Source organism: Tiliqua scincoides, chromosome 7 (assembly GCF_035046505.1).
Source record: "Tiliqua scincoides isolate rTilSci1 chromosome 7, rTilSci1.hap2, whole genome shotgun sequence".
NCBI lineage: Eukaryota > Metazoa > Chordata > Lepidosauria > Squamata > Scincidae > Tiliqua > Tiliqua scincoides.
Window position 1 is genome coordinate 61490858 of NC_089827.1, and position 27292 is coordinate 61518149.

General features: G+C 41.3%; 1 protein-coding gene across 1 annotated transcript; it reads left to right on the top strand.

The window, feature by feature from the left end:
- Positions 1 to 1130: 1130 nt before the first annotated feature.
- On the top strand, positions 1131 to 26135 carry AGBL3 (AGBL carboxypeptidase 3). The gene is made up of 14 exons (XM_066634484.1): positions 1131 to 1196; positions 3004 to 3064; positions 4095 to 4277; positions 8026 to 8133; positions 10162 to 10309; positions 13145 to 13927; positions 15508 to 15673; positions 17342 to 17468; positions 18349 to 18449; positions 18555 to 18643; positions 20697 to 20766; positions 23294 to 23392; positions 25208 to 25264; positions 26100 to 26135. The coding sequence occupies exons 1-14, from the start codon at positions 1131 to 1133 to the stop codon at positions 26133 to 26135; spliced, it is 2094 nt and encodes a 697-aa protein (XP_066490581.1).
- The last annotated feature ends 1157 nt before the right edge of the window (positions 26136 to 27292 follow it).

The following is a 27292-nucleotide window of genomic DNA, read 5'->3' on the forward strand; positions in this document are numbered from 1 at the left end:
CTCCAGTTCCAACTCTAAGCTTTCTGTTTCTTCATGAGCAATTGTCTTTGCACATTAACAACCTGGAATGCTGGTGCAAAACATCTGTAGATACGTATTTAATCAATCCTATGAAAACAATAGATTCACTGATACATATAAACTGTTGCCATTGTACATCAATGCAGTGTATGCTTTAAGTTGTTGAACTCTGCTTGTGGACTCTGAAAGTTGTGCATGTCAGTGAAACCTAGGAAAGCTGAACACGGGTTCCATGCTGTCCTTTTCCAGCAAAAATGATGACACCCCCCACCCCCACTGATTGCTTTATATCCAATGTGAGCTGGCAATCCCTTGGTTTGGTTGCTTTTTGTCAAGGTCTATGACTAGTGCGAGCAATAAAGTATCTTAAGTTCTTTCCATTAGCAAAATGTACCCATTGTTTTTTATTGGTAATCTGCAGCAAAAAAAAAATGGTAAGAGCTGTGACATCGGGATCAACAACCCTGATAACACTCTAACAGCTGTCAGTGGGAGAAGCATCATCTTCACAGAGCATGATTCTTCAGTTCCTTTTGCATGAAACATCATATTAGCCATGTCAAAATGACTGATGTTGGAAATGATGACTACCTTTACAACTCTATATGGGCTGATCAGGATCTCGCCATAGCTACATTTCAACATAATCTTTGCCAGGAAGTTGAACAGTTCAGTTTTGTTTCATCAACTTGGACCATGTCAGTTTGTGGCCATCCATGCTGGAGGACTCACTCTGCATCTTGTGTTTCTGTTTCCTTGTATACTTCTTGCAAGGCTGTCTTTCTGTTACGTATCTCACTTGACATCAAAAAGGGGAAGACATAATGAAAGTGCTTCTAGTTGAATGCTGTCCTAGGAACGTAGGGCAGGCTCAGATTATATTTTATCCCCTGAACCGTCCCCCACATAATTGTGAATAGAAGCACTTGTGGGCATGCAGATCCTGATCCCTCCCATGTCTTCTAGGGATCTTTTGTTTGTTGCATAATCTACCCATGCTTCAAAATCTAGTTGCAGGTTGAGTTTTCATTTAATGATTCAGTCAAATGATTGGTTTGTGTGTGTGTTACAGTCTGGAAGAAAAATAAAGGGCCTGATTTCAGGAGATTATGTCAGAAAATTCAGATAAAAGCAAACAGCAAGCAGAACAATCAGCCAGTGATGATTACAATTCGGTATGTTTATTCTTGATCATTGTTATAATACATAACCCATTTCTTATCATGTGACTTGTTTGGTAAATAGAGTTTAGACTTCCTCTCCTTCCCACACCTTGCCACCTACAATTCACAGTTACATTTCTGAGTGTATTAATATACCTGTGTGCTACTGTGTGGAGAAAAAAAAATACCTATTTGTAGGTGTGAACCAACTCTCAAGTCATTGTTACATCTGGGTTTTGTGCATGCCAGAGCATGCATGACTAATTTTGACAGCCATTATGATCATGAAATGGTTGTGTCATTAAGCTCTTATTCTTGTGAGACCTCCCAGTAATAGCCTAGCAGACAGAAAATGTGCAAATGAAAAATACAGCATTACAATATTTGAGCCTTTGATTATGTTTCAAGATGTTTAATCTGCATTTTGCATATCAGTTCCACATAGACCTTTGGATCATAAGTCTCTTTAATAAGAAACTGTTTTCTTTCTTGCTTTTTTATTACTGAGTTTAGTACATGCAGTGAATACTGTACATTATTGTGGGAATGTTGACAGCAAAGAAAGTTTGCCACAATTAAGACTATGTGATGGTCTGTTGTTGGTGTACCAAAATATATTTATAAAAGGCAATAAATTATTCTTCCACTGTAAAGTGGAGTTTTAACTACTGGGTAGTATTGCAACCTTTCCAATAGGCGACAGTACTGTATTGCCCTAATGGTAAATGATGATGCCTTATAAAATGAGATCCATAATTTTACATATGTTTTAATTGCACTTGTATAGGCAGTACACACCAAAACATCTGATCTGTGAAGTATATATTTTCTCTGCTTTATTTCCATGTGCACATCACATTTCCACGTGTAGTAGTTGGCAACCTTCAGTCTCGAAAGATTATGGTATCGTGCTCTGAATGGTGGTTCTAGAACAGCGTCTAGTGTGGCTGAAAAGGCCGATTCGGGAGTGACAATCCCTTCCACACTGGGAGCAAGTGCAGTCTGTCCCTGGTCTGTCTCCCTGGCTATGGGCCTTCCTTCTTTGCCTCTTTGCCTCAGTCTGTTGGCCAAGTGTCGCTTCAAACTGGGAAAGGCCATGCTGCACAACCTGCCCCAAGCAGGCTGCTCAGACGCCAAGGTTTCCCACCTGTTGAGGTCCACTCCTATAAACAAAATATGTGCACACTTCCCCAAATTTCTTTTATTACTAGCAACATAAAAATAAGTGTACTGTACAGTGTATTTACAAATGGGGATACTCTGCCATGGGAAGATACTTCCCTGTCCTAAATGGATTTGTAAAAGATTTGAAATCCGTACAGCTTGTAAGGAGAAAATAAGTCATACTATAGGTTATTTGTCTGACCTACAAAGTAGGCATTGCTGTCTGCTTAGATCACCATCCAACAAATCCTGCTATGCTCTTCATTGAACATTCATTGAGATTTATGTAGCCTACCTATAATGCCATGTAGCCAACTTGATTGCCAGTTTAAAGTCTCCAAAAGTGGAACTGTCATCGCAATCCTAACCAGTCTTCCAGTGCTGATGCAGCCTTGCCAATGAAGGATATGCTGCATTCTGTGGTGGTGGGGGCAGTAATGGAGGACTCTTCGTTGCAATTGCATCAGCACTAGGAGGTTGGTTAGGATTGGGCTGAGTATTTACTATTGCAAAGTTTGCAATGCATTATTTTCTTTCATCATATTCCCTCTTGTTTCGTGAGCATTATATTATTATCCTACATTGAAATTAACTTTGTTTAGCTTACAAGTAATGAAACTGAACTTGCTTTTCATTTTATTTTTCTTTATATTAGGATGAGGATCCCTTTAGCCCATTTTTACCAGAAGATCTTGAGCAGTATGCATTTTTTACAGGTTTGAATATTTGTATTCCTTGTCATGCTAGGCAACTGGAATGTATACGATTAAGACTAAGAATGGATTTTCATGTAGCTGAAGCAAACCAAAGTCCATTTCTTGTACACATACTGGTAATCCAAATAAGAGCCCAATCCTGTGTTCTCCAGTGTCGGTGGTATGCATGTACCACTGGCTCTGAGTGTCGCAAACGTGCCATGAAGCAAGTTCATGGCACCTGGAGAACAAAGAGTGCCAGCACTGGGCCTCAGCGCCAAGAAGACATCGCTGAGTAGCGGCCAGTGGTAAGTAATGCCAGCACTTGGCAGTGAGGTTTCTTGGGGGTGGAACTGGGCAGGGATGGGGGTGGAGATGGTGGCAGAGTCAATAGTGGGCACAGAGCCAAGGAAACTCATTGGAACTGCAGCAGCGTTATCAGGGGTGAGGAAGCAAATGCTCCCTTACCTCAAGGAGTTTCCGGCAGCTGCCTCAGCAGCCATAGGATACAACAGTGGCCCATTTTGGCACTGAGGAACTTAGGACTGGGCTGCAAGTCATGTTGAGTATTATACAGGAGGATGTCATGCCATCAAAAACCAGTAGTAAAACTCCTTGTGTGGTGTGATATAAGCATACATCTTAGTAGAAATTATCTTTTTGTCTTTAACCTATGGAAGGAACTTTCAGAAGAAAACCAAAGATACAGACATAAATACTTGTCAGAATTCACCTTAAGAAGAACATATGTGCTGGAATAATCGTTCTGAGAGGGGGGAAAAAAACAAGCACATTGAAAGTATATTCAGCATTTGCTTCCTTACAAAACTGTTGCTAGCTTACTAGCAACTCTGGGCTGATTTGTACAATATTCACATGGCAGTATGGTCAGTGCTTCTGAGAGGCTAGATAGTGTTTCACATTGTTGTATCTTTATACAGCAGTCATGTAGTACAAGCAAATAACATGATTGTTTTCAGTTGGCTATCTGATTTGAGTTTTCATACTCCAAGGCAAGAAGGACCAATGTATTTTCCTATTTACCTCATAGATTCTTTTAGTGATCAGCTATTGCCTCGAACCACACAGATTTTATTGGAATATAACGCGGGGAAATGGGTACCACGTCTTCGTGAACCACGAGATTTATATGGCCTTTCTCCTGCGGGACATCTGCACCTAGTACGCTGGCCGCATGAGTTTGAAGTTATTAGAGAGAAAATTCACCATTTTGGTAAATAATATGTTCAGATGTGGCACTTCTTATTTGTGGGTTTCATAGGAACGTATTACTAATACAAAACAAATTTATTATAATTTCTGCAACTAGTTAAGTAATTTTTTAGTTGATTGATCTTGCTTTAGGGCGCAGTCCTATCCAACTTTCCAGTGCAGCCACAATGCAGGTCCAAGGTAAGGGAACAAACATTCCTTTACCTTGAGGAGGCCTCCATGACTGTTTCCCCAAGTCAGGATACAGCAAACACCCTGTTGGCACAGCTGCATCAGTGCTGGAAAATTGGATAGGACTGGGCCCTTAATCAGTTAATTCAGTTAAATGTAAAGAAATATGCAGAACCTCTGTATAGGTGCTTTTCAGATATTGAAGAAAATGCATAATGTTATTTTGATTGACTAACAATACTTATATACCATTTTCAAGCATAATGGTTCAGCGGTGCAGAGTAAAATCTGATTTATTGGGGAGTGATATTGCCCTCATAATGACAGATCCAGAACAACAGGTTGATAGTATCAAACAACGGTAATATACCAGAATCTAAATAACCTTAAAGTAAGTGTGTCGTTTATCTTTTAAGGTTAAAATTTCCCCCACAACCAATTTCCCCCACAACCAATTAATCTGTTATCAACATAATTCCATGCACAATGTTTGCTGACTAGGTGAGGACAGGATTGCTCCTAAGTCCAACCACTGACAAACATATCCCAAACATATGCCAGTATTGTGTTGCTTCTCCTGTGAAAAGATTGTTCATGTAATCCCTGACTGCTGCGGTGAAGCTCCATTCACTTCAGTGGGAATTTCATGTTGAATCCTTCTATTCAGTAACAATTATTGTGTAGCGAGTCTTTCCTTTATACATAGTTCTGTGGTCCCATAGTGACACCTTCTGGCAAAATATTCCTCTGCTACTTTAAAAATGACTTCTGAAAAATGCTTCTTTTGCAGTTGAATCATGGACTATACCACTATAATCCTCTCTTGAGAAATGAATAAGTATGTCAATGTTATTCTATAATAACTTCTTTAGTATTGAGAAGTTCCTCATGCAGCATTCTTGCTAGCAGATTTGAGAACAAATAATGTATAAAAACATTGATTGAGATTCAGAGAAGTAAACCAAATACCCACATTCTACATTCAACAGCTGATTCAATTGTGGAGATCTGTCTAGAAGTTGCAACTCTGTCATGCCTGCACAAAGCACCACAATGGACGTGAAAGCATCAGCACAGCAATCCATAACTTGGATGTCTGTAACTTAGGGAGCCAGTTTAACAGGAACACAGAAAAATTGTTCTTAACAAGAAATTTTTTAAAAAATATTTTCTCTCATAACACAGCTCATGACCAAAGATGTACCCAGCTGCACCATTTATTGTCACTTTGGTTGCAGAAACTGCTTCAGCAGCAAAATAAAACACAACCTTGCTAGTTCATTTTTGTTTCTTTGCTTCATAGCTGCTGTGCTGATAGCCTATGCCTATCTGTGATAGATAGTTACAACAGAGTTAGTGCAATCCTATGGGCTGGGATTGCTGGCAGGACTAGTATTCCGCCAGCAACAACTGCCTTATGGAAGTCACAAGATACACACCAACAGCGCACAGAGACGCCCACTACTGGAGTGCCAGCAGGCTCCATTGGAACCTGCTAATGAAGGTAAGTTGGTGGGAGAACGCAGTACAAGGGAAGGCTGGGTTCAGCAGCAGCAGCAGCAGCTACCAAATCCTAGTCTCCTTTCTGGACCCGATCCACGGCCTGGGTCCATGTGGACCTGCACCAGCAATTTCACTAGCGCAGATCTAAGTAGACCCCTCTGCGGTCCTGAGACTTATTCCTGGTAAGGGAACATTTGTTCCGTTACCCAGAGGAGACCTGGGCTCCTCCCTCCCTCCTCACAGGATACAGCATGAGCCATTTTGGCATACTTACATTAGTGGGGGAGAGGAATACATTGGATTGGGCACCAAGAGCAGTATATATTTCAGTAGTTAAGTACAGCATTTTAATTATAAATAGTGCTGAAGTTTCTTCTAATCGTTTAGGATTGAACTTGTTATATTTGGAGTGGCTACCTCTTGGGTCTCATCAGAATTTCTTTGTCTTTGACACTTAATTTTCATGAGGGAATGGGATCATCAAAATTTTCATTTTAATTTAAAAATATATTGCTGGAGCTCATAGATGCAGGAAGGACAATACGGCTGCAATCCTTTACATACTTACCTGGACTCAATTGGACTGAACTCAATTAGACATGCATAAGACTGTGCTGTGTGCCCCTTATTCTTTGATCTCTTAAAAGTCCAAAAGATTTGTTTTAAAGGAAACATTTCCTCACTGTTTTTGCACTGTATATTTTTGAAGTTAATTTCTTTGGTGGCCTGACATATATGCCTCAAATTTATTTCTTTACTTAAAATATTTATGTTCCATCTTTCACTTCCTACTAGGGAAGGGAGCTAATAACATAGTAAATCATAGGGTGACCAGGTACAATGGAGAACAGAGTGCTTATACCTTTAACCTAACTACAAAGTTAGAGTGCAAAAACTAAAGAGAGAAAAACATACTTTTAAAAAAACATGCACATGGGGTAGCTCTTAAAGCAGTGGTTCCCAAACTGTGTGTTGGGACCCAGTGGTGGGTTATGACCTGATTTTTGGTGAGTTGCCAAAGGGTGATGGAAAGATCAGATAACTAATTGCCTCAAGCCCTGAGGCTATTCAAAACTCAGATACTGTAGTTGCCAATTACTCTGCAAAGTGTTCAACTCCTACAGTTTGCAAGGTAGCTACTAATTGCCCTGCAAAGAGATGAATTCCTAAAGTTTGAAAGCATGTTTAAATATAGGAAGATAAAAATTTGTGGGTCTTTCTTTATTACTTATAAATAATTATTTCTTTCAAGATCTTTTTTTTTTTTTAAGTCTGGTAAAGCTAGGTGGGTTCTGATAGAGTGTTGTTTTGAAAAGTGGGTCCCAATGCTAAAATGTTTGGGAAACACTGACTTAAGAGTATTCGACTCAGATTGTAGCCCCCCCCCCCCATTCAAGTTCCCATTTAACCATAGAGCTCCCTGGATGACTTGGGTGAGTCACTTTCCGTCAGTTTTGCCTTCTCATGGGTTGTTAGGAGAAAATGTCTTAGAGAAAACTATGTACAGGTCCAGCCTATTTATACACGGATTTTTTATACACGGATTTGACTCAGCACGAATGGCCCCTACAAATGAGAAGGAATGTGCTGATCCCTGGAGAACTGGAAAAATGCATTCCTTTAAAATCAGTTTTAAAAACTGAACTGTCCTTTAACAATAGCCTCCTTAATGGGGGGGAGGGGGCAGCTGGCTAACAATCCATCAATCCTTCTCTCTCCAATGGACCCCTCTCTTCCTCCTGAGCACATGATCACTTTGCACTGGTGAAGGGAGGGGCTGAGTGAAGCGCCTTTGTAAGTGCTTGGAGGAGGACTGATTGATGGATTGTCTTCTTAATGACTCTTATCTTACATCACAAAGGTCAGCAAGGCTGTTTTTAAATCACTGGAGCAAAGAAAGTTTGTTTTTTAAATGGATTTGCTATAGTGTGTTTTTTGGAATCCATGTGAGTGCTTGGAACAGAACCCACTCGAATAATGAGTCTCAACCTGTATGCAACTGTTTGGGAGTAGGGCAAAATAAACATGTCATAAATACACCATTCTAAGTTAAAGATGCATTTTGTCTTTTTCAGATTGGATGCCCCCTCAGCCAGAATCACTGTACATTCCAACAGGTCTGGAGACTGAGCCACTTTGCCCAGAACCTGGAGAAGGTGCTGTGGTATATCTAGCAGATGCAGGTCTGTGTACATTTTGCTATAGAGGGCATACAAGTTGAACTAGAGGATTTTTTCAAAATATGGATCTGATTCAGATTGCAACGGAAATGATTCACTTTGTTGAACTTCAAATCAGATCTTTTCTTAATGGTATAATTTAATTAACAGGATTTCTATTATAATGCTACACAGTTTCTTGGCTAGTAATTTTTAATTCTCCTTACACAATCCAAACACGCCCCCCCCGAGCTGGCACAAGTCCCTTGTGCTGGTTCCCAAGTGTGGCAAACATGCCATAAAGCATGTTCACAGGTACTCAGGAGCAGGCTAGGCCAGTACACAAATGTGCACTGATCTAGCAAAGCTGGACCTGCGCCCAGACAATAAATTTGTGCTGGCTTGGGCAGGCTGGCACAGGGGGTGGAGGAGGGTGGCAGAGGGTGGAAAGGAGGTGAGCAGGAGGAGGGTGGCCTGTGGGCTCATTCGGCCCAGGGGTGGGGGAGTGGAACTGGCAGCACAGGCCAGATCCTAACCCCTGTCCTCGTCCGGAGCAGCCTTACATGGGCCACTTGCATTTGCGCCTGTGAAATCTTGAGCACTGATCTTAGTAGCCCCATAGGGCTGGCTGGTGTGTGAAACAGGGTAAGGGGAATAAAATCCCTTTACTCCGAGTTGTGCCTCAACCCACATGTACCTTGCTCTAGATTCAGTGCAGGCTAGTCGGCCTCCCTTTTCCAGCACAAATTAGGATTGCATGCTTACTGTATTTTTGTGGTTAAGAATACAAATTTAGTAGCAGCATTGAATGTAATGGCACAGTCCAAGGGACTGTGCCAAGTAGTAGCTTGCATATGAGATTTCTAAGCATAAAGTGAGGCATAATGTGAAAACAGAACTCATGGCAAATTCTTCAGTTGCTGAGTGAACCTGGGTTCCCCCCATCTTTGCAACTGAAACAACAGGAATGCATACCAGCTAATCAAACACTGACTCAGTTGTCATTTTACCCTTCCCTTGTGTTTCAGGCAGAGAGTCCCCTCTTATTTTTAAATACCACATGAAGGCTTATTCATTCATTTTTCACCTTATTAATATTTAAAAAGGAAACCCTTTTTTGTAGTGCAAAATCTGTTCCAGGGATTCTGTGAAGGGAGCATAATTGTGGGTCAAATTAGAGGGGGACCAGCCAGTGCCACGCACAACCAGATTCTGCTTCAAATTTGCCAAATCTTATTATTTTAGAGCTAAGTTCTTGAGAAGAAATACACATTTAGATTTAATGTGGTGATTATGCTTCCAGAACATTCCACTGCTCTAAAAATGGCATACCAATTTTCCTAATATTTCGTAATATTCCTAATATGAAACTATTATTCTCATAATCTCCTTGTATAGGTGGGTATTGAAGGGGATCCATTGAATTTGTTTGTTTCTATTGTATGCTCTATCTTCTATAATTTATTTAGCAAAAGATGCATACCAGTAAGTAAATTTTAAACACACACAGAGTGGAAGTGTAAACTTTCTTTAATTTGACTTTACAAAATATATAAGAAATGTTGGGGGTGTTGAACAGTATCATCATGACCCATTAAAAGTGCCTCCATAGTTTATATACTGTTAAAGTAGCTTCAATTCCTGCAATTATAATCCATACACAGGATTTGAATAATGGTAACTGATATGATCAGGGTATGAGACACTAAGAGCCTAATCCTATCCTTACCCCACCTCCTGCTGGTGCAGCCACACAAAAAAATAGGCAATTAGTAGGATTGGGCCATTAGGATTACACTGAACTGAGTTAATTAATATCTTGATTGTAATCCCATTACATGGATGCTGATTTTTCTAATGCTCTTGTTCAGATTTTGATCATGTGTGAATACTGGGAATCAAAAAGGTATATTTTAGCAGAATTTCTTTCAAAAATGTATCCATTGCTTCAGAAAGGAATACATCTTAAATCATATATTCTTTTTGCACAGAATGGTTTTTCTAGCAGTCATTCACAATTGGGTAATTGTATATTTTGTTTTTCCCACTTAGCTGACAAGGATTCTAGCTTTATGTATTCTCGAATAGGGGGAAGCTTCCCCTCAAAGCAGGTGCTCCCTCAATCCTGGGAAGACTGGGACAATACTTTGATTTTTGAATCACGATTTGAAAGTGGGAATCTGCAGAAGGTGGTCAAAATGTAGGTTGGTCCTTTTTGCTTTGATTTTTCAAAAAGTGGCTACTGATTTCTTGTCAGTGTTTGGTCTTGAATTAAGATCCATTTTGGCAGACTTTGAATAATCATTTAAAGGACATTTTAGATGTAGATCTTCATGAATTCTTGCAGGAATGTTTCTGTTGTTTATTTGTATCCCACCCTTCCTCCAAGAACTCATGGAATTTGCAGACTATCTACCATCGGAATAAATGCCCAAATCCAGAACTGTTTGTTTTTCATGACAGAACTACAATAAGCACTTTGAGACCTTTCTCTTAAACTGGAAGATTAAACACATTTGACTTCCTTCTTTCTTTACAGCTGTCAAATTTTCTTTTGGCCAAAGGCCTCATAGTTGAGCTGAGGTATAGAATCAGGTCTTCTCTACCCGAACTGTCTGTAGTCATTTGTACATTCCATGTCACATGTAGCTCTGCCCCCTTGTGTCAGTAAATCTCCCTGCTCTCTCCTCATGTAACAGACCTCAGATAATAAATATGCTCCTTTTGTGCTCTGAAAAGATACATAAAGGAGTCAGAAACAAGGGAAATTACTTGATACAGTTCTGGTTCCTGCATTCTACAAAGTTGACATAGCTGCTCCTGGGTAGAGCAGTGCTATAGCAGAGGGTGCACAATGAGAAGTGACAGTGTGAATGCCACATTAACCTCCTTGAGGGAAGTTCAATATATCACTGCAATTAATATATAACTGATTCTGCATTTGTAGTGGAACTCTGATTGGATCCTAGCAATACTATAAAGGCTGTCCTTATGTACTTTGTGCCACAGTTGGGATCCTAGTATTTAACCTTATGAGTTGTTACCTACAGCAACATGGGACTGAAAGGATAAGACAATACAGTGAAAATTATAGCCCAATCCTATGTAAATTTCACCTTGCTGATGCAGTGATGTCAGCTACACTGCATCCTGTGGAGGAGTTTAGCAGGTGAAAATTCTCCTCAGGGTAAGGGGACATTCGTCTCCTTTCCCTGGGGTAGGATCCACCCTCTGTAATGAGTCAACTCAAACATATATAGCTGGAGCAAGTCCATGTTGAACCATTCAAGCCCAGGAAGGGGGATAGGATATGACATGCACCACTGTCGATCCCGCTCCCCTCCTGGGCCTGATGTACCCACCCACCCACCTGGCCCCAACACTGCCCTCTCCTTGCATACTCTGATGGGTGCTGCTCCTTCTGCCGGCTCACAGGGAACGCTGTGGCCTTCCTGCCAATATGCTGAACTGCTGTGCCATTACAAAGTTCTTTACAGCACTTTGTGAAGGCTAGCAATGGCGGAGCACTCTGCTGGTGCAAGGGCCAAGTAGGATTGTGCCCTTTTGCTTTTGCAGGTTAAGAGATTCAAAGTGCAAGCCTATGCATGCCTACTCAGAAGTAAATATGTGTAGGATTGCAGCCTGAATTTCTGTAGATGTCTAGGTCAAATGTTTTTTATCAACCAAGGAATGTTATATATATTCAGCAATGGGTTCTGCTCATATGATGTTTCTCTTTTAACTAAAGAAGAACATGTGTTTTTCTCTGATTCAAGCACAGTATCAATGGTCTGTTACTGGATTTGCACAACTGCCCATTTGTTGCCTAGAATAATGTAGAAAACAATTTCCTGGCCTGTATCATTTGATGTAGTTGAAATTCACCCTTGTACAAACAATAACAGCATAGCCTATTATATTATTCTTCCCTCTCTTGCTCATTCAGGAGATCTGATAATTTGATCTAAACCAGTGTTTCAACCAGTGGTACTCATACCACCAGTGGAACTTGAGGTGGTATCCCATGGTACTCTGCAATGTAATGTGACAAGCAGCAGTAGGAGGCTTGGCTAGTGGGCAGTGCTCCAACATGCACTTTGTGTGCACTCGAAAAGCCCTCCTGTACACCTTGAGCCTTTTACTGGTGTTTGTCAAGTTGCATCTGGCCTCCCAATTTGGAAGTAACTGGTGATGACATCATTGCCTGTTCCTTCCGGTGCTACTTCCAGTAGGTGGACCATGTGAAGTGTAGAGAGGGGGATAAATATTAAGAAACACTGATCTAAAAGTAGTATGGCCTCCTTTTAAAGTGCGAATACATCAATAAACAGTTTCAGTACTTTCCATACAGTTTAGTCAGTGTAAAGGAGAATGGGCGGCCCCCCATACCAGTGGTTCCCATATTCGCGGTTTCAGTTAACTGCAGATCAGGTCCGCCCCCCCCACGTGCCCCCTTCAGCGGGTCTTCTGAGCCCAGCAGAGGATATGTGTGTACGCCCTCAGCCTCTGCCAGACTCAGAATGCCTCCTAGAAAAAGGCTTTCCCGGTCCTCCTAATGCTTTTTAAAGGCATAAATACATTCACTTATCGTATCGTTCCAGACTGAAAACCTGAAGTAACTTTTTATGCCTTTCAAAGGCATTAGGAGGGCCAGGGAAGCATTTTTTGGCCTCTAGGAGACATTCCGAGCCCAGCAGAGGCAGCAGGCGGACAGGCATGTCCTCTGCTGGTCTCAGAAGACTTTCTGAAGGTGAGAGGAGCAGAGCTTCTCTCACCTGTGGAGGGAGGGGGGTGTTCCCTGTAGATTCACTTAACTGTAAGGGGTTCCATTCCAGAACCCCTGTGGATACCAGGGCACACCTGTAATTAGCATTGGAATCTATGCTTAGAATATCTGTGAAGGGAAATTGATGTTGTGAATTTAAATATGCAGTATAACAAATTTGGAACAAATCACAGATTTGTCATGCTATTTTACTGTGCCTGAATTTCTATTGCAATCAAAATTAACATTTTTTTTCCTTCCGCATACCAGTAGTGATTTTGAATACCAGCTGACGCTACGCACTGATCTCTATACAAATAAGCACACTCAGTGGTACTACTTCCAGGTCACCAACACTCAAGCAGGAATGCCCTATCGTTTCACTATTGTCAACTTCACCAAACCAACAAGCTTGTACAATCGTGGTATGCGTCCACTGCTGTATTCAGAAGCAGAAGCAAAGATCCACAAGGTGGGGTGGCAAAGGACAGGAGATGAAATCAAGTATTACAAAAACAATCTCAGCCAAGATGGGCGTCAGTATTTTTCTCTGACATGGACTTTTCAGTTCCCACATGCCAGGGATACCTGCTACTTTGCCCATTGCTACCCTTACACTTACAGCAACCTGCAGGACTACTTGTCAGCCATTGCTCGAGACCCAAAGCGTTCCAAATTCTGCAAGATGCGTATCTTATGCCATTCCCTGGCTAGGAATATAGTCTATGTTTTAACTATCACCAATCCATTGCAAAATTTCAAGGAGGAAAAACGTAAAGCAGCAGTGATTTTGACTGCCAGGGTGCATCCAGGTGAAACGAACAGCTCCTGGATGATGAAGGGCTTTCTGGATTACATTCTGGGGGATTCAAATAATGCCCACTTGCTTCGGGACACTTTTGTTTTTAAGGTGGTACCAATGTTGAACCCAGATGGTGTGATTGTGGGCAATTACCGTTGCTCTTTAGCAGGCAGAGACTTGAATCGTACTTACAGGTCAGATCTCAAGGAATCTTATCCTCCTGTCTGGTACACCCGGACCATGATCAAAAGGTAAAAAGGTAAAACCATCCTTCATCTCTCTTTACTGTAGTCTGTTCATTTTTAATCCAAACTAGTTAATACACAATCTATATTCAACTATTCCATTTTACTTATGTATTTTTGTTCAGAGAAGATTGAATGTTAATTTTTAATTAGTACTGTGAACCTTTTTAATGCATTCTCTATATTATATTATTATATAAAAGTAAACATTATAAATTGCAATGAAGATAAGTAAAATATGGTCTTATCTGAAAAATATATAAGAAATATCACCAGATTAAAATCACTTAATGTATTTTTAATAAATGTCCTCCACCTAATAAATTATTAGCTTTCATTTAATAGTCAACCTACTGATCTAATACTAATCTCAGTATCACATTAAATCCATCAAAGTTACTGGGGACTTATGCTTTCAGCAGCTTATATATTTCTGCCAATTATTGATAGCCTTTAACCTTGCCATATATATAGTCAACTATATATAGAATATAGTCAACATTGCAGAAAGTTTACCCCTTATCATCCATACGTTTTTCAGCCATTCCATTGTAGCCATTCCAGTGATATTACTGTGAAGCTGACATGTGACATGTCAAATACAGTGATATTACTGTGAAGCTGACATGTGAAATAAAAAGACCAACCTTTGATGAGGAGCTGGCCTCCATCCAACAACAAGGGGGCTTTTGTTTTCCACAAGACTCTTTTCTCTTTGGCTAACTGTGTTTTTCATATGATAATCACAGCTCTCATGTGATAGTTTGAATTTTTTTTTTAAACTTGTGTTGGCTGCAGTGGATGGAACATTTTCAGGTCATAGAAGTCTAACCTTCAAAGAGGAGGGAGAGATGGCCAGCCAGTGCAAATTGCCTTCCATTGTACTGAGTGGAAAAGTTTCTGTTCTTGTTAATGAAGCTGACCAATACCCAAGTATTGTTATTGTGCAGTGGTTCCCAAACTTCTACAGGGGTATTGGGACCCTGATAAGTATCTATGTGGGTGGGGAGGAGGGCAGCAACAGCGTGATAGCAGCGCTGGCACTGCAAAGGGGCTTATTTCTTACCTTGGGGGCAGAGCTGGCCTTCTGCAGGGGCCTGGAGGCTTGCAGCCCCTTCCTAGGCATCTGTAAACAATCCTTATCTCCGATCAGCAGCTACTTCCTTTGCACTAAAACAGAAACAGCTGCTGATCAGAGATAAGGACTGTTTTCAGAAGCCTTGGAGGATGTCAGATGGTGCTGCAAACCTCCAGGACCTAGCAGGAGGCCAGCTCTGCCCCCAAGGTAAGAAATAAACCCCTTGGCAGCAGCAGTGCTGTGATCTCTGCAGCACAGTCCCTGCCATTGGAGCAGGACCGCTCCCCTAAGGGGAAATGTCCTACTTCTGGTTCCCCTGGTGGGTTGCGACCCACTAGTTTGGGAATAACTGTTCTAGTGGTTAAGCATGCCACCAAATAATGGACTTCTGAACATCTAGAATAGCTATGAATTCCTAAAATTAATGCTGTGATGCAACAATCCAGATTGGGATACTTGAGTTGCAGTAACCAAAGCCTTCCATACATAATTTTCTCCCTTGTTACAGAGTGATGGAAGAGCGCAGTGTTCTCCTGTATTGTGACCTTCATGGTCATAGTAGGAAAGAGAATGCCTTCATGTATGGATGTGAAAAAAGGGAACAGCAAGAAGAAGGGGGATATTTATACCAGCGCATGTTTCCTTTCATTATGAGCAGAAATTGTCCAGATAAAGTAAGCCAGCTTCTAACTTCTGAATGTGCAACATGAATTTTGATTTCTATGAAATTGCACTCTTGCAATACTACATTACTCTCTCCCAAGTTTCAATAAGAACTTATCATGGGGGTTGGGGACCGTTCGTTCTTATTGCAAGTACAATTGGCTCACATCTTGCACAAGTTTTATGTCAGAGCTTAAAGCCAAAATTGTGTGTAGTTGAAACAAATGTCTCTTTAAGAGCTAAAAGCACAGTGTGATACGTGTAGGAGCAGCAGCATCATTCTCCTGTTTCATCCTCGACCTGGGGATCAGTAGAGTAAATGGAATGGCAGGTGGAGTCGCCTGCATTATTTAAACTTCAGATTTGGTTTTCTCTGTCTTTGTTTTGGGGGGCCAAGTTCAAATACTTAAATTCACACAAGTCACTCATGTGACGGGTCAAATGTAGTTAGCAATCCTCTTGATGATACTCTCTGGATAACTCTCAAAGGGCGCAATCCTATCCTGCCCTGGAACAGGCAAGCCAAAAGACTTCCACTGTATCCAGCACAGGATAGTTGCCAGAAGCGGCTTAGCCTGAAGCAAGGGGAAACTTTTCCCCTTACCCCTAGGTAAGGGCCGCTGGCCCCTATGGGTCTCTTCAGACTTGAGCCACCTCTGGAGGTGGCATGTCCGAGGAGAGCGGAGCGACTTGAAGCTACTCCATTTTCCCCCATAAGGAAGGGGGGTTGGGATCTGGCATAACTTTGGATCCCAGCCCCGCCTCCCACTCCCTGCCTGCCCCAAGGGGCCGGAATGTGTTTTATGGTATCTGACCATGCTAGTCAAGTGTCTCTGGTTATAACATCTACCATTCATATTTTCATGCTTAGTGCATGCATGTACTGCCATCAGCCATTTCTTTGCTCATCCCTGCCTCAAAGAGCTTTCAATGTAGATTCCAGCAAAGTGGGAAGCAATAGGAGGGAAGGGAGGGGCATACTTGGCTTCGGTTCAGTTACATAGTCCTGTTAGGTGTTAACCGTGTGTGACTTGAGTGAGACCATTAACTAATGATAAAAGCCTTTTTCCTTTAATTCATTAGTCTTTTTATTAATGCACACGGTCCTCCTATGTCAGGAACAGTTCTGTAAGTTCATGTTATCTGTTATAAAAAAAAGACAGCATAAATAGCTGCCATGGCTTTACTCTCAATGATAACTATCTACATATTAATTTTGTGGTGTTGAGTACAAATGACTTACCACTGTTTTATTTATATCTGTGCAACTAACTTTCACCATCTTAAAAGTTTGTGAAAAGATCTAATACTTTAAATATTTTCCCTGCTTTAGAGCCAAACTGTACATCAGACAAGGCTTATTTATTTCACATTGTCTGTCTCTCCTCCTAACACATAGTTTCATTTACCATGACATGACATTGCCATATTGTGCATTTCCCTTTTTCCTGCCACAAACATCAGCAACAGCCCATGATGCAAAGTGGGCAAGGAGAAACACATGATGCAACAACTTCACATAATTGGTAGGTGACACTACATGTGGAGGGGAGAGTGTGACACAGGGAGGCCACTTGAATTTCAATCATATGTCTGCTGTAATTTGTGGTTTAACCGTTAGTAGGAGAGAGTGCTACTCATGACTGCAAAAGCACAGATCCCCTTTCTTTCTGTGCAAGTTCTCATTCCCAGACTGCAGTTTCAAGATACAGAAAGGCAAAGAAGGAACTGGTCGAGTAGTGATGTGGAAGATGGGCATCAGCAATAGCTATACCTTGGAAGTTACTTTCTGTGGGTCTAAACTAGGTAAGGCAAACATTCTCTTACAATAGGATTTCTGTTAAGTTTTCAAGTGTCTTGTTCTATAATTGCAGATTCAGTAGAATATGATATGAGCTCATTGTGTTTTGACAGAGATATGCTAAATTGGTAGGAATTGTAAAATGACATCCATTTCAGATGCATTTCGGAATTGTGTTAATCATGCATTTAATGACGTGGTAGCTTTGGGTCCAGAAAAAGTGGTTAAAGGAAATATATTTGTACAGATAAATTGGCCAATGTTTTTGAAGCACCACTGTGTGTTTATTTAGTACCTGAGGCTTTATCAGATAAGCAACCTTAACTGCAATCCTATCCACCCTTTCCTGAGAGTAATTCCCACTGAACACAATATAACTTGCTTCTGAGTAGAGATGCCTAGGATTGTGCCCTTTGTCTGCATACGGTTTATCTACACTACAAACAGGTATAATAGTAATTCCATCTTCCTTGAGAATTGTAGTTTTGTTAAGAAGGGAAGCTAGGGATCTCTTACAGAGAATTCTCAGCACCCCATAATTCCCAGAATCCTTGGGCAAAAGCTGTGGTTCTCAAATTGATATAAAACAATTATTTATAATTTATTATTTATAATGTATATAAACCATTTTGTTTGAAATATATGCAGTTTCTCATGTTGGTGCAGCTAGGCAATATGAAGTGAAAGAAGCATTTGATGACATCCAAGGTGCCTAAGAGTCAACAACCTTCAGCAAAGATTTAGAAGTATAGAACATTTTGTTAGCAAAAAGTATTTTATATTTATAGGGCAACAGAAGTTTTTTGTTATTTTTTAGCCCTCTTCCAGTAGATAAAATAATTGTAGGAATTACTTCACTAGTGAGGGCTTCTCTTCATGTTCCAGGCAATAGACATGGTTCTCACTTCAATATCAAGGATCTAGAGTCCATAGGACACCATTTATGTGATTCACTGTTGGAGTTCTGTGATGCAAAGGAGAATAAGGTAAAAATATCCAGCAACATTACTTTTATGCAGAACTGCATACCAGTAAGAAAAGGTTTGTTACCACTTCAGTTTATTGTTAACTGAGTCTGTGATCTCCCCTAGTACAATGAATACCTGAAAGAATTGGAGGACATGGTGAAATGGGATGATCCAGCTGCCTCTGTTAATGACTCAGCAGACAAAGATTCTAGGTAAATGGAATGTTGCTGATATACTTAACACATTCAGCATTAAGTGGGGAAATTTAAAATAGTCAGTCTTTTCAATAACCCTCTTGAATTCTCTGAACACATACCACCACCACCACCTGAGATATCTTGTGAATTCAGTTGTCAGCTAGAACATTTTCAGGTAACGTTAATACTGTTACCATTCTGCCACTTGGGTGAATGACTATCCTTGCTAATAAACTGGGGCAATTAAATTACATTTCCTCATTGGTATACTGAAGCTGATGACTGGGGATCTTTTCCTTAATAGTCTACTTGCAGGGTGGATTCTGTAATGGTTCTTCAAAAGTAGGTGTAAGGCAAAAAGCAGAAAGGGAGTTTTGAGATGGTTGGAGACACATAAGGATTTTTTCAATACTAATACTTCATATTGCTACTCATTCTTAGTTGATAATTGAATCTCCTTTTCTGGGAATACAAAGAGAATTCAGAATCTGCCCCAGTCAACCAATTATACCTCTGCAACTGATCATGATCTCAGAGAGCCCACTGTGAAAGAGAGTACCAGCAAAAGTGTATTTGGGGAGGGCACTGGAATTGGCCTGTGGTTTCTGCTTCTCTGTTTGTGCTTCTCATGCATGGGAGGGAGTCAGATTTGTATTACTACAGATATTTATATACTACATTTAAGCAGAACAGTTTGTACAGCAATTTACATAGCAAAATAAATGAGAAGATAGTTCCCTGTTCCAAAGAGGCTCATAATTTAAAACTAAAAAGACATACAAGGAAGACACCGCGGCAATCACTGGGAGAGATGCTGCAATGGGAAAAAGGGACATTTGCTCTTCCCCTGCTAAATTTTAGAGAACGACCACTTTTAAAAGGTGCTCTCTGTCCGATTAGCTGGGGTAGTCCTTTTTTGTTAAATGTCATTTTTTGGAAGAAACAAAAAATCCAAAAGCTACAATTAGGCCAATAAAAGTCCAAAGGCAGGAAGTTTTTGAGTTCTTCAAAGCTCTTCATCAGACTGAGTGATAAGTAGAGTGATAAAGTAAGAACAAAAAAGTGGAGGAACGATGTAATAGCCCTAAAGGTTTGCAGTTTATAATACACTGGGTGCAATCTTGAGAAGGAGTTGGCTTTGTGCCCTTTTGTCGGACCAAGAGGATTGCAGACATGCCATAAAGCACGTTTGCACCTCCTCAGGTGTAAGCCATGTCGGCACATGGAGGCTAAATGCAGCCTCTGTGCCGGGCCGATGCAAGGCTCTAGGGTGCATAGGAGGGAGGCTTAAAGCGACTTAAAGCCACTCCACTCTCCTTGAACTTGCGCCACCTCCTGAGTTCAAGAGGCTCAAGTTCAAGGAGACCCATTGGGGCAAGGGCGCTTTACCCAGGGGTAAGGGGGAAAGTTTCCCCTTGGCTCTGGCTGAGCTGCCTTGGGCCCCATCCTGCACTGGATACAGTGCAACCCCTTGACTCACCTGTTCCAGCACAGGGTAAGATTGCACCCTGTGTGTGTGTGTAATAGAAATTATATTAAATATATTCTTGTAAACTTCAGATTTTCAAGGCTATTACAGCACTGTTCAACTACCACTATTAAATTGTTCTGGGGAACTTGAAAGCTTGCTTTAGGTTTTGTGTCTTTTTGGTTGGTTCTAATAAAGGTATTATTCGATGGTTGCTTTTGGATTGTCTCTGTCCTTGTTAGTCTCCAGATCACCTGATACTGTTTTGCATATGTGTGTGTTTATGTGTATCTAAAATATTTCTACTAGCAGAGAGAGAATACAAAAATTTGATTTTGTGTTGTAATTGGTGTATGTGTATTCTGTATATATATTTTCACAAACACATAAAAAAGCATAAATACATCTATAGACACACACTTTGTCTATTTTATATAAGTTTTATATATATGTGGCAAAAATGTGAACTCCCCCCCCCATCTTAATTTGGGGGGAATACGCAGGGAACAGTGCCATGTTTTCCAGATGTATTATCTGAGCAAGGAATTGATTAATTGTGCAGTTGATGTTTTACAATCTGCAGTCTTAATATAAATGAAGACAACTTATCTTCTTTTCCAGTTCTGATAGTTCAGACTCCAACGAGCCTCCAGTTCCCCTAGAAACCCAGGTATGGACCAAATTCCTTTTAGAAATGTTGGTTTCTTTCTGCACAATCCTATGCATGTCTACTCATAAGTAAGTCTTACTGAGTTCAGTGGGACTCTCAGGTAAGAGTGTATACGTAGAATTGCAAGTTAGGGCCCAGTTCCATCGAACATTCAGCACTGATGCAGCCATGCCAACAGGGCATATGCTGCATTCTACAGTGAGGGGTGGTCATGGACGCCACCTCAACGTAAGGAAACATTTGTTCTTTTACCTTGGGGCTGCCTTGTGACTGCACTGGCCCTGGAATGTTGGATAAGATTGGGCACTTAATCATTTTTAACTTGAAAGACACTTCCTCAACAGATAATACAGAGTTGTTAAAAGTAGTGCATTGATTGGGAAAAAAGGTTGCAGATGTCAAAATAATCTTCCATTTAATGTGTACTCTCTTGCAATTATTCCTATTATTTAGGAAAGAGCTTGGAGAGCCCTCAGTGACTTCAAAGGCCCATAGTTTGGTTATTAGCTTAACGTTCAGAAAAAAACTTTGTTAAGCTGCATTATTTTGTTTTGCAAATTAATGTGAGAAAACTTTAAAACTGTTACTGGTTAAGATCAATTAAATAATTGATTTTAATGCGTACTGTGCTCCAGTAGAATTGAGACTATGGTTCAGGGACACATAGAAACACAAGCAGAGCTGGCATCAGGGGTTAGACACTGGCACAAAGGCCCTTCTGACCAGAACAACCACTGAACCCTCAGTACCATGGCAGTTGTAGTGCCCAGGCCACCCTCAGGGATGGGCAAGGGATGTCATGGGAGCCCAGTTCAGGGCTTTGCCCCAGGGCCTCCAGCAACCTCGTGCTGTCACTGAACACAAGGCTGCCATATCCAGACCAGGAGAGGTCTCCTATACTATCAAGAGTTATATGCCAAGGAAAATTACCACTCCTTGATTATACGAGTGGACACAACTGATGTCGTTCTTCCTATTTTGAAATTCTTTAGAGGAGTGCAGTTCTCACAAGGGCTCATCCTGGAAATCCTGCTGGGGGGGGGGTAGTGAGTGAGGTCCAAGAAGTCCCATTTGAATTTGCAAAATCGTATTTGTGTAGTTTGGCCCTCCATACTGTCTCTTGAGTCTCGCTCCAAAGAAAGAAAAAGGTGAGTCAAACCCTGGGGCAGATCACTTCAGGAAGATTCCTACAGCAGGCCATGATCCACCCATGTAATGAGTGGCAAAAAGCAACACCAAGCTTTGCTCTGATTGTCCTTCTATATGGAATCAATGTTATCTTCTGAGGATTGCTTTCACTACTACTGAGGCTTTGGAGATTGGGTGGCATATACATTTTAAAAATAAATAATGCTGAGGGAGATTGGGATGAAGCAAGAAGTTACTTTAGCTAGATAAGGCTCTGTCTCCCTCTTCCCAGGCTTCTAGCTTCTGTATCTCATTGACTGCTGACAAATCTAACTTGCAAAGCATGCACACAATCAGTAGCTCATCATAAATCGGACCCAAAGAAAATTCACTCTAGGTTACCCAAGATGAAATTTTTTCATGTTTAAAAGGCCTTTTCCAGGCCAGAATTAATGGCCCAATCCTGTGTAGCTGCAACTAGTATTCCAGCAGTGCTTGATGGCCATCACAAATGGCAGTCTGGAAATGCACTTAACTGCGTACTTCCAGACTGCTTCTGGAGACATGGAGGTCATGCATGCAGCAGCAGGAAAAAGAAGGCCCACCAACAGTAGGGATGTGTTGGAGGTGAGGGGGTAACATCTGGTGCAGGCAACATGTGTCAGATGCTTTTCCCTCTGGAGTGAGCTGACACACACCCCTTGCCTCCTCGAACTATCTACAGCTGAAGAACTGGTGCAGGTCTGAAGATACGCATTGGCAGTCAAGAGGCTTACAGGGGGTAAGGGAAAATATTTCCCTTTCCCCTCCCAAGCCTCCTCATCACCCCCCCCCCCCCACAGCAGCATGGAGTGGAGTTGTATACTATGGCAAGGAAAGCATAGTATTGGACCCTAATATTACAAGATATATTCTGCTGCTGCTGAAAATGGAACTTTGAGTTCTCCCTTCCTTATCATCTAGTACAAATTGCCCCATGTGTTTCTTGCCCAAAGCCAGCTAGACTTTATAGAAGAGAAGAATGTGACTTAACATGGGACTTCAATTTTTGACAACAGCCCTATGTTTCTCAATTATGTTCTTAAATCCCTTTTCTGGAGGAAAAATCCATCATGGGTTACAAGCCATGATGTGTATGTGCAATCTCCTAATTTTGGAAATGGGCTATGTCAGAATGCCAGATGCAAGGAAGGGCACCTTGTTGTTGATGTCTTGTGTTCTCCCTGGGGTATTTGGTGGGCCATTGTGAAATACAGGAAGCTGGACTAGATGGGCATTTGGCCTGATCCAGCGGGGCTGTTCTTATGTTCTTAAACTGTGGAGACTTCAATTAATTATTAAAAGCCATAGATGGTTGTCTTCCATTTTATTAGATATACCTTTGTTTTGTGCTTGTTAGGTAAAACCAAGAAAGAAGTATCTGAAAACAAAAAAGGAAAGGAGTGCCTTTTTGGAAGTATCGGGAAGAAAACTTCCTAAGCATTCTCATGAACCAATGGTAAATTATATCTTTTTCCCCAAGGGTGTTCAGTTTGCTGATTAGTATTTTCATATTATGTATAACATCGGCAAGAAATTGGTAGAATAAAAGGAATGCAGTTTGTGTAACATTATTTATATCTCTGCTGCCTTAGGGCCCAATCCTATCCAATTTTCCAGCACCGGTGTAACCGCAATGCAGCCTCAAGGTAAGGGAACAAATGTTCCCATACCTTAAGGAGGCCTCTGTGACTGCTGCCCCAGTACAAGATGCAGTGCATGCCCCATTGGCATGGCTGCACCAGCACTGGAAAATTGGATAGGATTGGGCCCTTAAGCTGTTATTATTTAAGTTAGGGCACAATTCAGCCCTTGACTTTTGTGCCTCCTCAGAAGTCGGCTAGGCCAGCGTACAGAGGCGCACCGGCCTGTGGAGGCTGGAACAAGCCTCCATGGCAACAGAGGCACCAAGGCTTGTGTCGGCCTGGCTGGGCCAACGCAAGGCTCTGAGGTAGGCAGGAGGGAGGCATTCCTGGGCGGGGGGAGGGTGGGAAGTGGGCAGCCCCGTGGGGGAGGCAGGGAGCGGGAGGCGGGGCTGGAATCTGGCAGTTATGCTGGATCCCAACCATCTTTCCCGGGGAGATCGGAGCGGCTTCAAGATATAGTCCAAAGAGTCCAAGGAGACCCATAGGGGAGAATGCACCTTACCCAGAAGTAAGGGGAAGTTTCCTCTTGCCTCTGGCTGAGCCGCTTTTGGCTCCTATCCTGTGCTGGATACAGCGTAAGCCTCCTGCCTTGCCTCTTCCAGCGCAGGATAAGATTGTGCCCTAAGTATTCTAACATTACTTCCAGATAGATGCAAGCCTGGTAAATATGTCATTGAAAGCACTTGTGACAGTGTTTGGTTACCTGTAGTTCAATCCTGTTCATGTTTATTCAGAATTTAATACACTGCCAGCGCAATCCTAACCGGTGCTTACACTGGCACAACAACTGCTCCACCAGCCTAGGGCATTGCTCAAGCATTGTAAAGCACCCTGCAATACCCTGTGAGTAAGGAGCACTAGCAGGAAGGCCTGTGCCAACCCACCAGTGCAACACAGAGCACCCGATGAAACAGATAAGCTCCTACTGAGGAGCTTAGGGGTAGAGGGAGGGCAGAATGGGGGCAGGAAGGGGTGTAACAGGGTGGGGGAGGGTGGGTAGGGGTGTGCATCAGGCCCGGAAGGGGGGTGGGATCAGTGGCAGCAGCACACACCATGTCCTATTCCCCCTGTGGAGTTTGAAAGCCTGACATAAGGCTTGCGTCATCGATTTTGCTGGCTCAGATCGGAGTAGCCCCATTGCACAGGCTGGGGTTTATCCGGGGTAAGCTCCAGCCTGCTCCTTCTCAGTGCTCGATACGGTGTGGGCTGAGAGTTTCCACTACTCTGGCGCCGGTTAAAATTGGGCTTCCCATTTTGTGGGATTTATATGTTTGCATAGGATAGCCCCCTAATTGGCTCTTTACTTGTTATTGGTCTCCAAGATTCTACCCAACGTGAGATCAGAAATGGGCCTCATACACCCCTGCTTTTCCCCCTCTTCTCTTTTTCAGTAGAGTTGTGGACTAAACCAGGAAGGTCCTATAGGAAGACTTCTTGTCCATGGGATACAGTCCACTAGAAAGATGTTGCCTTGGGTTCTTAGTTGTTTCATAGAAATAGGAATAGAAACCAGATCTTAAAGTTTCTGTAACAGTCTTGAAATATCATGAATTGTATTCTGAAATGTTTACTTTTCCCTTAGCTATGGTTGTTTCCCTTATAATAGTAATTGCTTACTTTCCATTTAGAGTGAAACCAAGAAATCAGAAGAACCTTCTCATAAAATTTCCAAGAGCCAAGAACAGGTAATAAAAAAATGTAAGAATATTATTGTTGTTGTTATCATTATTAACAACAGTATTTATGTACTGCTTTTCAACAAACAAAAAAAAGTTCACAGAGCGGTTTACAGATGAAATCAAATAACAACTAAATGGCTCCCTGTCCCACAATCTAAAAAGTTTGTGAAGAACACCAGCAAACAACCACTAGAAAAGTCACTGTACTAGGGTGAAAAGGGAAGGTTACTCTCTCCCTGCTAAATAAAAGAGGAATACCATTTGAACACTTCTCGCCCAATTAGCAGAGGATTAGCAGGAAATATATATTCAGTCTAGCATGCAGAGTACTCTAATCATTTCCATCATCACAATTGGCCCATAAAGAGACTAGCACAATACTAACTTGCAGCAAACATTAGTTAACCAAAACCTGTTTATAAAACCTCACTGTATGCCTCCGTCCCATATCTGTCCATATAAATGTACAATTTTTTTCAGACTTCTGATTTTCTTTAAAGGTTTGTTTTAATGAAAATGCAGATATGCATCTGAACCTACATCTACCTCACAATTCTCATATGATCTTTACTGAACTGGTGCATGTTCTGGCTCTCAGTGGGAGCCACTTTTTGTTCTGCCATGATGACTAGAGCTGAATCAGGCCCAGTATCTGTTAACATTTTAGAATCGAACTTATTCTTTTCTTTTACCACAGACATGTCCAGCTATCAAGATACATATTGGGATGTATCATAACTCCCTCTTCTGCAAACAGAAGTCCCCTCCATTTTCCTGGGGTGTGAGTGTGCTATTTTCATCAATATCTTATCAGCTTTGCATCCCTCTTTGTCTTTTACAGTTCTGTTTGAGAAGTTCTGCTGACGCTCTGGAGTGAATGGGGATGAGGCACAAGGGCTCCTGTGCTATAGGGGAGTGGAACTTCAAATGAAGTTCCTTCTGCCCATATCCTTAGGAAACGCTTTTAATTCTGCCTGTGTGAATGATGGATAATATTTCTGTTTCTTCCCAGACCCAGGTTTTTCAGAAATTAAAACTGATGGAGCTACAACGCATGCAAAGAGGAAAACATGACATTACCAAGCAGAATTTAGAGCATTTACCCAGAACCCCCAGTGCTAAAAAGGTTTGGATGCCTCATTAATAGAATAAATTTTGTAACATACTCAGATAATGCTGTCAGTGTCCACTTCTTTTTTTGTATACAATGTGTTACTGGCAAATATAAGCAAAGTTTTGACTGTTACATTTGGAAAGGCTAAACTGGTACAGTGTAGTGTAGTGTAGTTAAATTGATATCTAATAATGTAACACCCTTCTTAAAAGGACAGCTGTGTTTTGCAATATTGTTAAAAATTGCAGAGATAGAACAGCATTGTACAAGGCATTCTGGTTCAAAAAATGTTTAACTCTCCTCACTTCATTTCTATTCTGCAGTGTCCAGCAGTCGGTAAGGTCATTTTGGCATGCTTTTTAACACCTTCTGCAAAGCTATTAACACCTTGTGGAGCATCTTTTTAATTTTTTTTATGTTTTTTGTAACAAAAAGCTCTGACTTTCAAGAGAAAGGAAAGGAAAATACCTCCAAGTAGTGATTATTTCTTTTAAGTTCAGCAGATAAAATTTCTGTTTTACTTAAATAGTTTAAGGAGGAATATGTTAAAAGAAAGTTGATGGAGTGATAATCCTGTTTCCCAAAGGGGATTCCTTTGGCTGTAATGCATATGCTACCTTAGACAGAGTTAAGGTCCTTTGCCTACTGTTTTACCTTAGTTTCCCATTTGTTGGGGATGACAGAGGCTCACATACTTTCAAACAAGCAATGCCCTTATGTTTACTGACAGTACTGATCTACTGGAGCACAATATCCCATGCATTCCGAAACATTAGGGCCAGCTGTAAATTAAGCCTGCTGATGTAAATAGTTCAGATTCAGAAGTATCTGTGCAAACTGAGGTTTACAGATGGCTCAAACCAACCTAGATATTACAGTATATATGTTTGTATATAACAATTTCCTGCCATTTTAGAATA